The 13069-nt window shown below is 41.0% G+C and overlaps 1 protein-coding gene across 2 annotated transcripts in view; it reads left to right on the forward strand.

The window, feature by feature from the left end:
- The first annotated feature begins 1483 nt into the window (after nt 1-1483).
- Nucleotides 1484-13069, forward strand: part of PRKD3 (protein kinase D3) — an 84411-nt gene continuing 72825 nt past the window's right edge. Inside the window, exons 1-2 of one of the 2 annotated variants that reach the window (XM_005296239.5) lie at nt 1484-2034; nt 5926-7005. In XM_005296239.5, the coding sequence (XP_005296296.1) occupies nt 6715-7005 (291 nt within the window). In that variant the 5' untranslated portion in view covers nt 1484-2034; nt 5926-6714. The remainder of the gene's footprint in view (nt 2035-5925; nt 7006-13069) is intronic. The other variant, XM_065589192.1, reaches the window with a different exon arrangement.

The following is a 13069-nucleotide window of genomic DNA, read 5'->3' on the forward strand; positions in this document are numbered from 1 at the left end:
CAGCTCTAAAACATTCTCATAGCATGAACCACATTTGAAGGGAAAGCTTGTCACATGGATCTCCTCCCTTTTTGCAATTCTGTGGATTATTTCCATTCCTAATCACTTAACAACCCAGTAACTACAGCAATTGCCTGTATGCTAGGGAGATATTTAACATATACTTAGCTGTCTTTAATGTGATTTAACAGCTGAAAACAAGGAAAACTGGCACCATGTGACCAGTCAACTCTCCTTAGAGAAGTTGTTGAGCAAGTGCACAGTGGATAATTTTGGGAACCTCTTAGGGTGACCAGACAGCAAATATGAAAAAGCGGGATGGGAGGTGGGGGGTAATAGGAGCCTGTATAAGAAAAAGACCCAAAAATCGGGACTGTCCCTATAAAATCGGGACATCTGGTCACCCTAGAACCTCTGCACTATGGTATTTTGTTACACAATTAGTCCATTTGTCCTAGCACTTAAAAGGGTAGGTCCAGGCAGGTACAGTATCACCAAATTGTATCAGCAGTATCTGTTCTACAATTTATAAAGGAAAGATGGACATGGAGGGGTGAGTAAGGATACAGAGGTCTATGGCAAGGGTAATCAATTACTTTTTTGCAAAGGTCCAGACTCCAGAGAAAAATAATACAAAAATAATAACAATAATAAGTAAATAAGATTTCAAGGTCCATTCAAAAGTGTCTGGCGGCCCTGATTTGGCCTGCAGTCTTATTGACTACCCCTGGTCTATAGCTTTAATCATTTGCAGACACCTAAAATTTTTTGCATGGAGGTGCATACTCCTTTGGAAATTAGACATAGTCTGTGGACTCCTAGGGGTCGGTGGATCACGGGTTGAAATCTACTGGCATGATCTAATGAAGGAGAAGCACAGGAGATAGAGAGCAGAAAGCTGCCTAGACTTACGGGTTTGAACAGTGAGAACTCAATGAAGGACTTGGGTTTAGAAAATGCCTGTTGATTATTGCAAGTGTTCTGCCAGTTTTCCCACGATGGGAAATTAATACATAAAGAAGGGGAACTGAGAATCAGATTTCTTGTATTAACAAAATTACAGTGAGAAAAGTTGTAAAAAACTTTTGGAAATGTAACTTAATATTTCTGGTGGGAACCAGCAGCACTGGATGCAACACAATGAGGTGTGTGGAAATTGCAGCAAGTGTGCAATGGAAGCAAGTGCACAGGAGCCATAGTGCAAAAGTGCAACATACTAAGCAGCTAGATACTAGGCAGGGTGCAAACATGCAACACAATGAGCAGGCATGGGGCAGCTGTGGCACGAAGGTGCAGCTCAACAAGGTGCATGGCAAACGTGCAACGCAAGCCCTGGTGCAATTGTGCAACACAATGAGCAGACATATATGGCAGCTCTAGTGCAAATGTGCCACAACTTGGAGCGATTGGTAGCCGTGGTGCAAACATACAACACAATGACCAGACGGCTGTCACCTCAGACCTGCCCGCCTTCCCCTACCCCGAGTGGGCAGGAGCGGGTGGGTTTGCGGCCAGGGTTCAGCTGTGCCGCTCCGCCTGCGATGGCGGGTTTGGCGGTTTCCTGTAGCGTTTCGGGGAGATCTGTGTGCGCTGGGAGGGGCTCCCCGGGGCTGGGCACACCCCAGGCAGGGGTGAGGCCTCTCATGGGCTCCCCACAGCGGCGGGAAGGTAATTGCACGGCGCCCCCAATAACTGCTGCGCTGCCTCCTCATCCTAGTGCCACCCGCCCGCGGCCTCGTGAGCCATTCAGAGCATCAACCGCCACAGGCAGAAAACTAACGGAAACTTTGGCTGGAGCCCTGCGCATGCGCCGCCCCACCCCCTCGCCCAGCTCCCGCAGGGCATGGCGGGGGTTGTCGTTTCTTCGCGGTGCTCGGCGGAGGCAGGGAGCGGGAGGTCGAACCACAGCTCCCGGCAGCCCCTGCGTCCCACCCTGTCCCGGGCGTCTCTGTGGATGCGGGGAGCAGCGGGGATAATGAGATGCGTGTGAAGCGGCTCTGTCCCGCGGGGCGCCGGAGTCGCTCTGTCCCGCAGGTGAGTAGCGGGCTGCGCGCGGGCGGAGGGGTCGAGGCAGGAGCCGTGCGCGGGGCAACCCCGGTGGCAGCACCGCCCTTCCTGGGAGGCTGGGTCCGGGGTGCAGCCAGCGCAGGCTCCGGGAGCCCGCGGGGCAGCCCGGGCTCCGGGCGCTGCGCTGCTGTTACGGGGCCGCGGATTCCTCAGCGCCGATCCGGGCGGCCCCGGGCTCCCGCTGGGGTGGGGCGGGGACCTTGACTTGGGGGAACGGGCTGAGGCCACATCATCTCCGGAGAGAGGTGCAACCGCTCGCCTGGGGTGGGGGGTCGCTTTACCGCGGGTGACTTCAAAAGTGGCTCCCGGGGGAGGTCTGGAAACTTTCAGTTCCCTCCGAATCAGAAACGGTGTGAACGAGCGAGCCGGCCACTCCCATTCCCGCGCGCTGCCCGGGACAGACCGACTTGTCCCTACACCGTGCGGGGCCATCGCCCGCGCCCTTCTCCAGGGCCACGGGGGGTAACGGGATCACGCAGAGCCCGCTGCAAAGCCTCGCCACACGTGTGAGTAGCTCCTTTGAGCTCAGGGGCCCCATGGCATGAGTAGGGGGTTTGCAGGGCTGGACCCAAGTAGTGTATGACGTGGGCCTTCTTGGTCAGTCCTGCCAAAAACATAACTTCCAGGAGAGTGAGAAAACTAGTAACAGCCCAGCCAACCACTTGCCGACGAGGGAGAGGAGTCGTGTTTTATCTTTATTATTGTGGCACCTCCGAGTCTCAATCACAGGCTAGGAGCCCATGCCCACGGTTCTGAAAGGTTTAAGTAAGAATAATGGGGATGAATTTATGAGAGCGAAAAATGTAGGTTGAACATTAGGAAAAATTCTCTGAAAGATCTAATACTTTGTGAAACAATCATCAAACGATCATGGTGGAAGATCACTTGGGACTTTTGAAACTGGACATGAACACACACTGAAAAAAGTAGTGTACCGAGCACTGTTGTACTGGCAGGGGAGAGGACTCTAGATCATCTAATAGGTCATTTTAATCTTTGATTTCTGGGGTTCTGTGAACTATTTTATTTTTACAATTCCAGGAATGAGTATTGATTTCAAAATTTAATTTTTAAAATGTATATAAAGTAACTAAATTTTTTAATCCCTTTGTAATCCTTGCATGGGGAAACTGTATAGACATAAGTTATATTTACATGGAATAGTCTTGTTAAATGAACCTTTCTGGTAGTACAACAATCAGCCCCCATTTTCAATAAACTACTTTAAACATTTACGTGCAGATAATAAAAAATTGGCATTAAAAAACTTAAATACAAATATTTAACATTTTAAAATGTTGTTAGTATAAGACTCGGGAAATATAAGTGACACTCTGGCCTACAGCATGCATCCAGTATCTACATTTGACCTGGTTTCTCTTAATTTCTAGCCACCAATGACCTCACATCAGTTAACTCTTTCATCTCCTTCTCTTGCCCACATCTCTGTGCTTCCTCCTATACTATTCCATATTCTTGGAACCACTTCCCAAAATTTGTTCACTAAACCACTTATCTTGCTTCCTTTAATATGCCACCTAAAATCTAATTGCTGCGATCTCATCTATGAGAAGTGAGGGATAGGAAAGGAGTACACGGAAAAACACACAACAACAACCAACTCTCAGAGTTAAAGGAACAGTTAAGATGTTCACATGCTTTATTGCAGTGGTTCTCAACCAGGGGTTGTACTCAGAGGTCTTCCGGGCGTACATCAACTCATCTAGATACTTGCTTAGTTTTACAACAGGCTACATAAAAAGCACTAGTGAAGTCAGTACAAACTAAAATTTCATAGACAATGATTTGGTTATACTGCTCTGTATACTATATACTGAAATGTAAGTATAATATTTATATTCCAATTGATTTATTTTATATTTATATGGTAAAAATGAGAAAGTAAGCAATTTTTCAGTAAGTGTGTGGTGTGACACTTGTATTTTTGTCTGATTTTGTAAGTTTTTAAGTGAGGTGAAACTTGGGGGTACACAAGACAAATCAGACTCTTGAAGGGGATACAGTAGTCTTTAAAGGTTGAGAGTCACTGCTTTACTGAGTAAATGCATGATCTTACTATCACTTTTGCCTTCTTCTCTGCTTTGTTTGTTTATGGCCCTAATTTGTATTGTGACAAATGTGCTCTTTGAGGCAGGGACTGTCTTTATTTTTCCTAGGTGGCTAACACACTTTTGAGCACACAAAAAGTAATAATTTTGTTGTAACTAGTTACACTGAAAGACTAAATAGATAAAAATTTACTTTCCTTTTTTGGATGAGGTAATTGTGACAAGCTACGATATTAACCTTGCAATAAGCCACCTTTATGTCCTGGTAGCGGAGCTCCATACCAGCAGTTTTGATTGCTGGATCAGGGACTAATTTCCCCCCCATCTTTACATCACTTTTATAACTTTTTACGTACACACACTCATGTGGCTCTTTGGTTATATTGTGGATAAATATTCACCAGTAGTTTTATTCTGTTAAATTAGTCTTGTAATGTTAATCAGCCTTATTCCTACTCAGGGTAGTTTTTATTTCCTGTCCTGAAGAAAGCATGGAGTTATTTAACTTTTTTAGGATTAATTTAATTGTTAGAGATAGTAATGTTCTCTGTGAGCATCCCTCATCTACAGAAAATGTGATGAAAAGCATGTGAGCTTTTATGTCTTATATTGATTTGTTTTTGAAAAAAGTACATTATATCTAGTATCCTTATACTTGGCTCACCTGGTGGAGCGTTTAGATAGTTTCATTTTATGGGAGCAGAGTTACATGGGGAAATGCAGAAATGTTTGTTTTCTGTTATTTCAATGATATTTATTGAAACTGTGGAAGATACATTGATGAACCGGCGACATTTCTCTGAAATGCTGTGCACTCTCTGCAAAATATTGAGCATCCTTAATTTCTGAGGTTGTCAATAGGAGTCATAGAATTGTGCCTTCAGTCCTGTTTCAGATTAGTATATGTCTGACATGACATTTCATTGTGTGTTAAACTGTCATATTGCTCACTGTTGAAATGCAAATATGCCTCACTTTGTTCTTTAATACAGCCAAATAATAAAGCTCAGCGCTATTAAAAATTCAGCTAGAGCTGTTGGTGTAGACAAAATGTATTCAATGAATGGTTATTCAGCATAGCTCCTGAATGCTTGAAATGCTGGTTCAGGCAATGTCATTTTACAACAAATAATCAGAGTCCATAATTACCAGATGCAGAGCAAAAAAGAATTAAAATAATCACAAAACAATAATAAATACATATAAAAAAGTGGCAGGTTCACTGTTTGTCAGGTATAAGAACATTAATATGGTGTACAGTAGCTCTTTTGAAAACGTGTAAATATCTTTCTACCGCTAAACTTTTCTAGGTGCTGTATTTCACATTTTGATATTGAATGAATAATATTAGAAATTCCAAGTTAAGTGCCAGAGAATTTTCTAATGATAATATTGTGGTTTTGTGAATGTTTGATTGCATTTAATGTATTTCTTATCCCACCTACAAACCAATATACCCATAAAACAGAGCTGTGCTCAGCCCTTCTACATCAATAATTACAGTATGAGCCACTCTTTCCTCTGACATTACTGGGAAAAACAATCATGAAATGTCAAATGTAGCAGGTATGCTGGGTAGCTTTAGGCACCCTGTAGACAGTATGGCATATAACAAGGAAGCAGTTAAGCATCTGTTATTAACCAACAAAATGAATGTAAAAATTGATTAATTACACTAGATGTATTTGCAAGGAATTAATACTACTTTGAAACTAATGTGATTATACTGCTATTATGCAAAATTATAAACTAATTTGAAATAATAACATCAATTTTTTCCATCTACCAGGAAGAATACGACGTTTCAAAATGCTGCAGATTATCTGGGTGAACCTAGAGATTAGATTTAATGTGCTTGTGTTTTTAGAAATGCTGTTCCTCCATTTCATGAGATAAAACACTTCACAAAAATGAAAAATTGGAGATCAATGAAGGTAACTTTTTTACCATGTCCGTACATGTTAATGAACTCTGAGAAGAACTTTTGAAGAAAGAATAGATTCGTCATAAACACTGATATACGCAGTATTATTGGCTCAGGATGCTATCCACATGTTTTTTTGTTTAAATAGAAAAAGACATCTAAGTGAAGATGAGCCTTTGTTTGATATATAGTGTCTGGAGTTAAGTGAGAGAGGAAATATTTTCAAAGATCTACCAACAGTATTCTCTATCTGAGACCAAGATTTTCTCAAAAGAAATAAAATGAAGGACCTGTGTGAAAAAGTGGCATTGATTTATTCCTCTGAAGGAGACAATTTCATGATGATTTAAGCCTCTCCCAACATCTGGATGTGGTGCTAAAGGCAAGTCTGTGTCTTTGATCAGCTGATTGAAACTGTGGAAAGAGGACCTTTAATTTAAAGTAACTTCCGGCTGAAATTCTCTTGCTCATCAGCTTGAACAGAATTAAAGGGAAAATGAACATGTCGTATCAGTCAGGGGACTCTTACTGAACTGAAAAAGGGAAACTTTAGACTGTCCTTTAAACTGTAAAATTATAACAAACACCCTGTTCAAATATTTTTTTTTAAAAGTTGACTACAAGGCAGATCTCTACAGATTTAAAGAAAGTCAGATGTCAGCAAACAATTCCTCTCCTCCATCCTTACAGAAATTTTCTCCTCCTGCATCTCATGCTGCTGCACCACCAACCCCTTCTCTGTCTTCAAGTCCCCAGTCGGGACTCTCCAACCGGCTGTCCAATGGCAGCCTCAGTACACAGAGTCTCACCAACTCCAGGGGCTCTGTGCATGGGGTCTCATTCCTGCTGCAGATTGGTCTCACTCGGGAGACTGTCACCATTGAAGCTCAGGACTTGTCCCTCTCATCTGTCAAAGACCTAGTCTGTTCTATAGTTTACCAGAAGGTATAGTATAACAACATAAAATGCTGTTGATTGTAATAATTGTTTTAATTTTACTGTCATCGCTATCACTCTGGTAATTTGGATACATCAAATAGTTATGTGCAGAGACAAGACCAGTGTTGGAATTGTGTTAAGGTTGATCCCATGTAGTGCTAAAAGATGTATCTCCCAAGATGGGAGTATCAGTTAAAAGGAAGTGGGCTCTCCTTATGTCTGTCTTCTGAAATCCTACAACAATAGAAATGCAGTAATAAAGTTGGACTCTTCATACGGTAATACGTTTTGATAATATGGAAAGCATGTTATTTTTTCCCCTTGTGGTTGTAGTCAGTGTTGCTGCTCTCTAGTAGTGTTCTTCTGTGGTCGTTTCCGCTATGTATTTGTGTTGAAGAAAACATTGTTCAGCAGTATTCTTGGTATAACACAGCAATTCTCAAACTGTAGTCCTTGGACCAGTGGTGGCTCACAGAATGATTGCTGGTGGTCTGCAGGGGTCAGGTGGGTCACATGGTATTGGGTCTTCTTGTTTACAGCTGCAAAATTTCATTAAAAGACAGCTAATACTTTTCTAATATTTCTTTTCCATGTGAGCAATTGCTATAGTTGGCACAAGGATGCAATACACTCTTCAGTGGGAGGAGAGGGTATCAATGAGACAATTTTTCTATTAAGATGGGGGTCTGCAGTGTGAAAAAAATTGAGAACCCCCAGTATAGTGCTAAAATGTTCTGAGTTGGTAGAAAGGAAATGTGCATTTCGTTATTTATGTTCATGTGTTGCATTTATGTATAGATTACATGCTATTAACCAAATTTAAAGTTCACGTTAAGTTTCAAGCAAATAATAAAACAAACCTAATTTTATCTATTCCTTCAAATGAGTTGTTATATTAAACAGTTTTATAGAAGGGGAGTAGGAAAAATCATGGGAGAAAATAAACATAATGGGAGTGTGGACTAAGTTGCTTTTCTTTGCCTGTAATTGTTTTTATTTCTCTGAACTATGTTATGAATAGATAGGCTTATTAGACTTGGAATACAGTGTTCTTTTCCCTTATTTAGGATTTTGAGAGGGTGAAGGTAAGCTCGATACGAGCACCAGTATCTAGATAATCTAATTGCATTTCCCCTTCTCCATAAGATTTTTTTTTTTGTATTCTCGTCCTGTGTTCCACTTTTTTTTTTTTTTTTTTAGAAAGATAGTAAACATATTGATTTCACAGAAGTTTTGTGAGCTACCAAAAATAGTTCAGGCAATGACCCATGTAATTTTTGGTGGGGAAAAAATATAGGTAGGACATAAAAGTTAGCATCACTACTGTTTCCAACCTTTTATGGTCCATCTTTCTTTTTCTTTCATCTCCCTCTTTTTGCATCTGTATGTATGCTTGTTTCTTCCTGTCTTCACACTTGTGACACCTTTCACTGTGTTCAGTCTCTCATATTTTGGCACTTCCTGTCTATTCTTCGTGGCCTCAGCTACAGTTGTTTCATAGCTCAAGTTCAGAAGCACATTATATGTGGAGCCAGTTATATTGTAAAATTGGCTAGGATTTCAAGATCCTGCTCTTCCTCTTCCCAACTGACTTTAATGCATCTGTATACTAACTGTTGTGACTGATGATGCCAATAGAGAGCTGCTTAGGGAGAGCATGTCCCGTGCAGGCAGCAAACAACTGCCCAAGAAATTGGGGGAAGGCTGCTTGTGTGTGTTGGACTTACCTTTCATAAGTACTTTTGCAGCCAGTGCACAAGTGGCAATACTATATCCTGCCTGGAACTGATCCTGAGGTCAGGTGGCAGAGCCACAATTATATCCATAAATATGTTCTATTAACATAAAGTTCTCAAGCTTACACTTTGAGAATTATTCTGCACACAGCTACTTATTGTCCCATTAGGAATGCCTTGTAATTTGGTAATATTCAGGCCTCACCTACCTGTGGCATTTCATAGCAGGCTCAGTGTCTCTTCTCTTGACCAGTTAACTTCTCCCGGCCTCAGGACAGTACACAGCTTGTTCTCATGCAGGCTCAGGAGATGCACACTTTTAAAAAAACTGCTAATAGTAAATTTGTACAAGTTTAGGAATTGTGATTTTTTTTTGAACTGTTTCTAACTTTTGTTCTTATTTAAAAATTTCTCAACTCTACTGATAGTTTCCTTTTACTCTTGGTATTTCTTCCCTATGTTTCTTATTAGTGTTTCTAAGTCATATTTCAATTGCATGTTATTTCTTTGTATAGCTGGGATGAGGGAAACCACTCTTGATCAGTCTCTGTAGCCTCAGACACCTCTGCATCTGAGGTTGAATTGCCTGGCTACCTTCAATAGCTCCTTACCTCAGGACAAGCTGTAGTAGAATATTAAAGAATGTTGGTTTGGGGGGCTCCAGCTGTCCTCACAGAGTGCGGATTAGTAGCCCTTTCCCCGTCATAACCTGGAGCAGCAGGGGCAGGATTTCTTTGCAAGTCTTTCCAAATACCTCATATTTGCCCCTCTTAAAAACAGTTATCTTCAAGCAGGTTTTAATTTCTCTTAGGGGAGTTCAGTATACTTGAAAACTACACTTCCATCAGAAAGTATAGTAGCTACTACAGGTAACAGCTAAAAGTTCTATAACTGAAATTAGAGAGCTGTTTTCTTTTTTCCAGTTTACTTTGTGTGTAGTCAGTTTTGCTGTTTTGACAATGGTCAGTTGGACTTCCTGTTTCATGCACTGCCCTTGGGGGAGCTCAATTCATCCAGGTCCTGCAAGAGTAGCAGCAGCAGAATTGAAATTAAAGTGGGAGTGGGCATACCTTTTCACTGAGAGGAAGGGGAAGAGAGAGAAGATTGGAGGGCCAAATATGTCTGGTTTGCTCTTGAACTTGCCCTCAAAACTCCTTTTAAACATCATCAAGAGAGCAGAAATAAACCTTTCCAAATTGAAATTCAGAGCATTCTGTGTATAGGGGATTCTGTATCCGAACATTTTTTTTTAATTAAGCAGTTTAAACAGGTCAAGTTGTCACTGTTCTTTAAATCTGACAGGGATGTTCCCAAATTATCCTTATTTTTACAGCCATGTGGAGGATTGTAACCATGCCTGAACCATAATTGGCATTGCTTCTGTCTTTCCTTATTTAGATTACCTGTGTACCAGCTACATTTTTGTCAGGGTGGAGTTTGGAGAAGAACCTTAGGCATAACCAAATAAAAATATAAACTTAAAGTGCATGTTGTTAAAAATAGACATTCATATGTAACAAGTGTGTTAGAGCAGAGCGAGTCTTGCTATCTGGTAAGATGTGGGAGCTGCCTCCATAGTACCCGATTTAATATTTAAATCTGCTGTTAACTGCAACTGCTCTCTTCCCTGCACACCCTCTGATGTCAGGAATGAAGTGAAAAGTAGAACTGTTTAGCAGCTCTCACTAGAAAACTAGTGTTTTAATGCATTTTGTGAAGTGTTCAGCTGACAGTGTGCTCTAAATTGTAACTAGTATTTTCTTTATTCTAGATAAAGTAGAGGCAGTTTTCTCATAAATTTATTATAAATAAGAAAAAGATGTTTTACCAGTTTAGTTTTTTTGTCCTGTTTTCTTTAGAACCGCAATCTCTGGCAAGATCTCCCCTCTTTCCCATTCTAAAGAGTCTCTTCTGTTATCTCTCTCTACCCTTGCAACCTGTTCCCATTCTTTCTCAATTCTCGTCATCCTTGATTCCCTCTGTTATTTTGGCTTTCTCTTATCTTTACCTGCAATCTCTTCTGTGGCTGATTTTCCTTTTGCCTTGAATTATATTTTTGTGTGTGTGGAGTTCTCATTTTCCTTTCTAACTACTATTCTCCCTTTGTCTCAAAAGTCATAGTGTGTGATGTTTTTTTCACACTTCTTAGATTTCTTCCCCTCTCAATTTCTTTATGGTCCTTCCAAGTTGGCTTCCTCTCCTCCATTTCCTGAAACTGTCCTGACTCATGATCACCACCTGGCAAAGTCAAAGGGACACTCCTTATTTATATTCATCCTCCTCCGATTTCTCTCCTCTTTGATTTCATCATTCTGTGCTCTCCCTTTTCTCCTTCTACCACCATATATGTTGGCCTCCCTGAGGGTTCTATTCTCAGTCCCCTCCTTTTCTTTCACTGACCGCATCTATTTCCTCTGCTTCATCTACCACCTCCACACTTATTCCCAAATCTAGCTCTTTACATTCATTCTCATATTTCTTGTTCAATCTATCTCTTGGATTCTGATATCATTCCCCAATTTTCTTCTTTCTTCCTAATCTGCCTCCTTTAACTCTATTAACAATTCCTTTCCATTCTGTCTGCCAGGCTCTCAATCCTAATATCTTTTTTTGCTCTTCTCTCCTCCCATATGCAATCTCTTGTTATGTTTTGTCACTTATACCTCTAGCATCTTCAAAATCCAGCCTACCACATCATCTGCACAGCTGAAATCCATGTGTGGCACCTGGACACCTTGACTACTGTAACCTTCCCCTGTTTGGCATCTCTGGTTCTCATTTCTTCACCCCTCTAGCAATAATGTTTTGGATACACGAAAGTCGTCATCTTCTCTCTCCACTCCAACTGTGTTAGTCCCCTTTTTGAATCCCACCATTAGCTTCTCATCTCTTTCAGCATCAAATTCAAGATCCTACATTATCTTGTCTCCTCCACCTGTGTCTCTGGATCTTTGTGTACTTCTCCATCCTTTTACCTGATTGTTACCTTGATCTCCTCTTTTCAGGTTTGGCTTTTGCCTTTGATCATTTTGCCTTCCATACTCTGAGTAATCTTCCTGTTATTGTCTGGCAAGATTCTGTTTGCTTACTTCACATCTCTTTATAGCCCACCTCCTCTGCCAGCAGTCCTTCATATCTTCTCATAACAATCTCCTCCATCCTTCCCTGAACTATTGCTTACTGTTTTGTCTTATCAGAATTGGGGCCTCAATCTGTTAAAAACTTACACTTATGATAATCTTATTGAGTTTGCAGGATCAGGGTCTTGAAGTATTTGCAGGATTTTTGGGTGGGCAGTGTAGTTGAAGGAGCACAATCAACTTGAAAGCTAGTCATTTTCAAGAAGGAAAAGTAGTTTCAGATATGACTGTGACAGAAATGGCAATTTCCTGCAATATCCTTGGAAGACGAAGACCTCATTGTATTAAGTTTGTGTATTATTGCGGGCCAGGATTATATTTAACCTCTTTAAGGGGAAGATGCGATAGATGTGAGACTTTGGAGTTCAAAACACTATATTGAAAATGTTGTAGATAAATATGGACTTTTGGGACAATAAGTGTTATGTGGATTTTCTTGGGATTTCATAGGGAGAGGAGATTAATGCAAATTCCCCTGTTCTGGTTATGCAGCCTTTTGAAGTTATGCCCTTAAGAGAGAGGCACTGTCTGCTGATCATCTGTTACAGAAGGCCGAGACCAAAGCTGTATAAATAAATGGTTGATGTGCCCAGCCTTCATTCTGGTTCTGGATGTAAGATGGATAAACTTGTAATCAGAGAGAAAATCCGGTTGTGGGTTTCGAAAGATTAAAACTTACCAGAAACCTAGGTTATAGTTGGCGGTGACCTGGGAAGCCTTTTAGCATGGTTGTAGGTTCATTTATTGTTTTAATGTTTTCGCTGTAATATTTTTACCTTAAGAATAAATGTGCTTGCTTAGAAGGAGCTGTCTGGTAACTTACAATGGTGTGCTGTACACTGTTCATAGTCTTTGAAGAGAAAGCAAAGCACAGGCAGTGGCCTGATGAGGCAGTTTAGCTTGCCAGGGATAACACAGTGTAAGGCAAGGTACTGTTTAGTCTTAAAATCCCTGGTCTAAAGTTAGTGAGATGTAGGTCTCCAAACAAGAGAGGTGACTGCTGGAAGCCTAAAGTGGATGTCCTTGGTGGACCTCGGAGGTGGCATACAGGTACAGCTACCTTGTAACTGTGCCAACTATACCTGTTGCTAAGTTTCCCTGCCAATTTTTCTGATGTTGACATTTTTCCTATTTTATGAAAGTGTTTTGTTTCTTGTTCCTGTGTGAAAGACCAACACAAGCATTGGAAGAAAT

Source organism: Chrysemys picta, chromosome 3 (genome assembly GCF_011386835.1).
Source record: "Chrysemys picta bellii isolate R12L10 chromosome 3, ASM1138683v2, whole genome shotgun sequence".
Taxonomy (NCBI): Eukaryota; Metazoa; Chordata; order Testudines; family Emydidae; genus Chrysemys; species Chrysemys picta.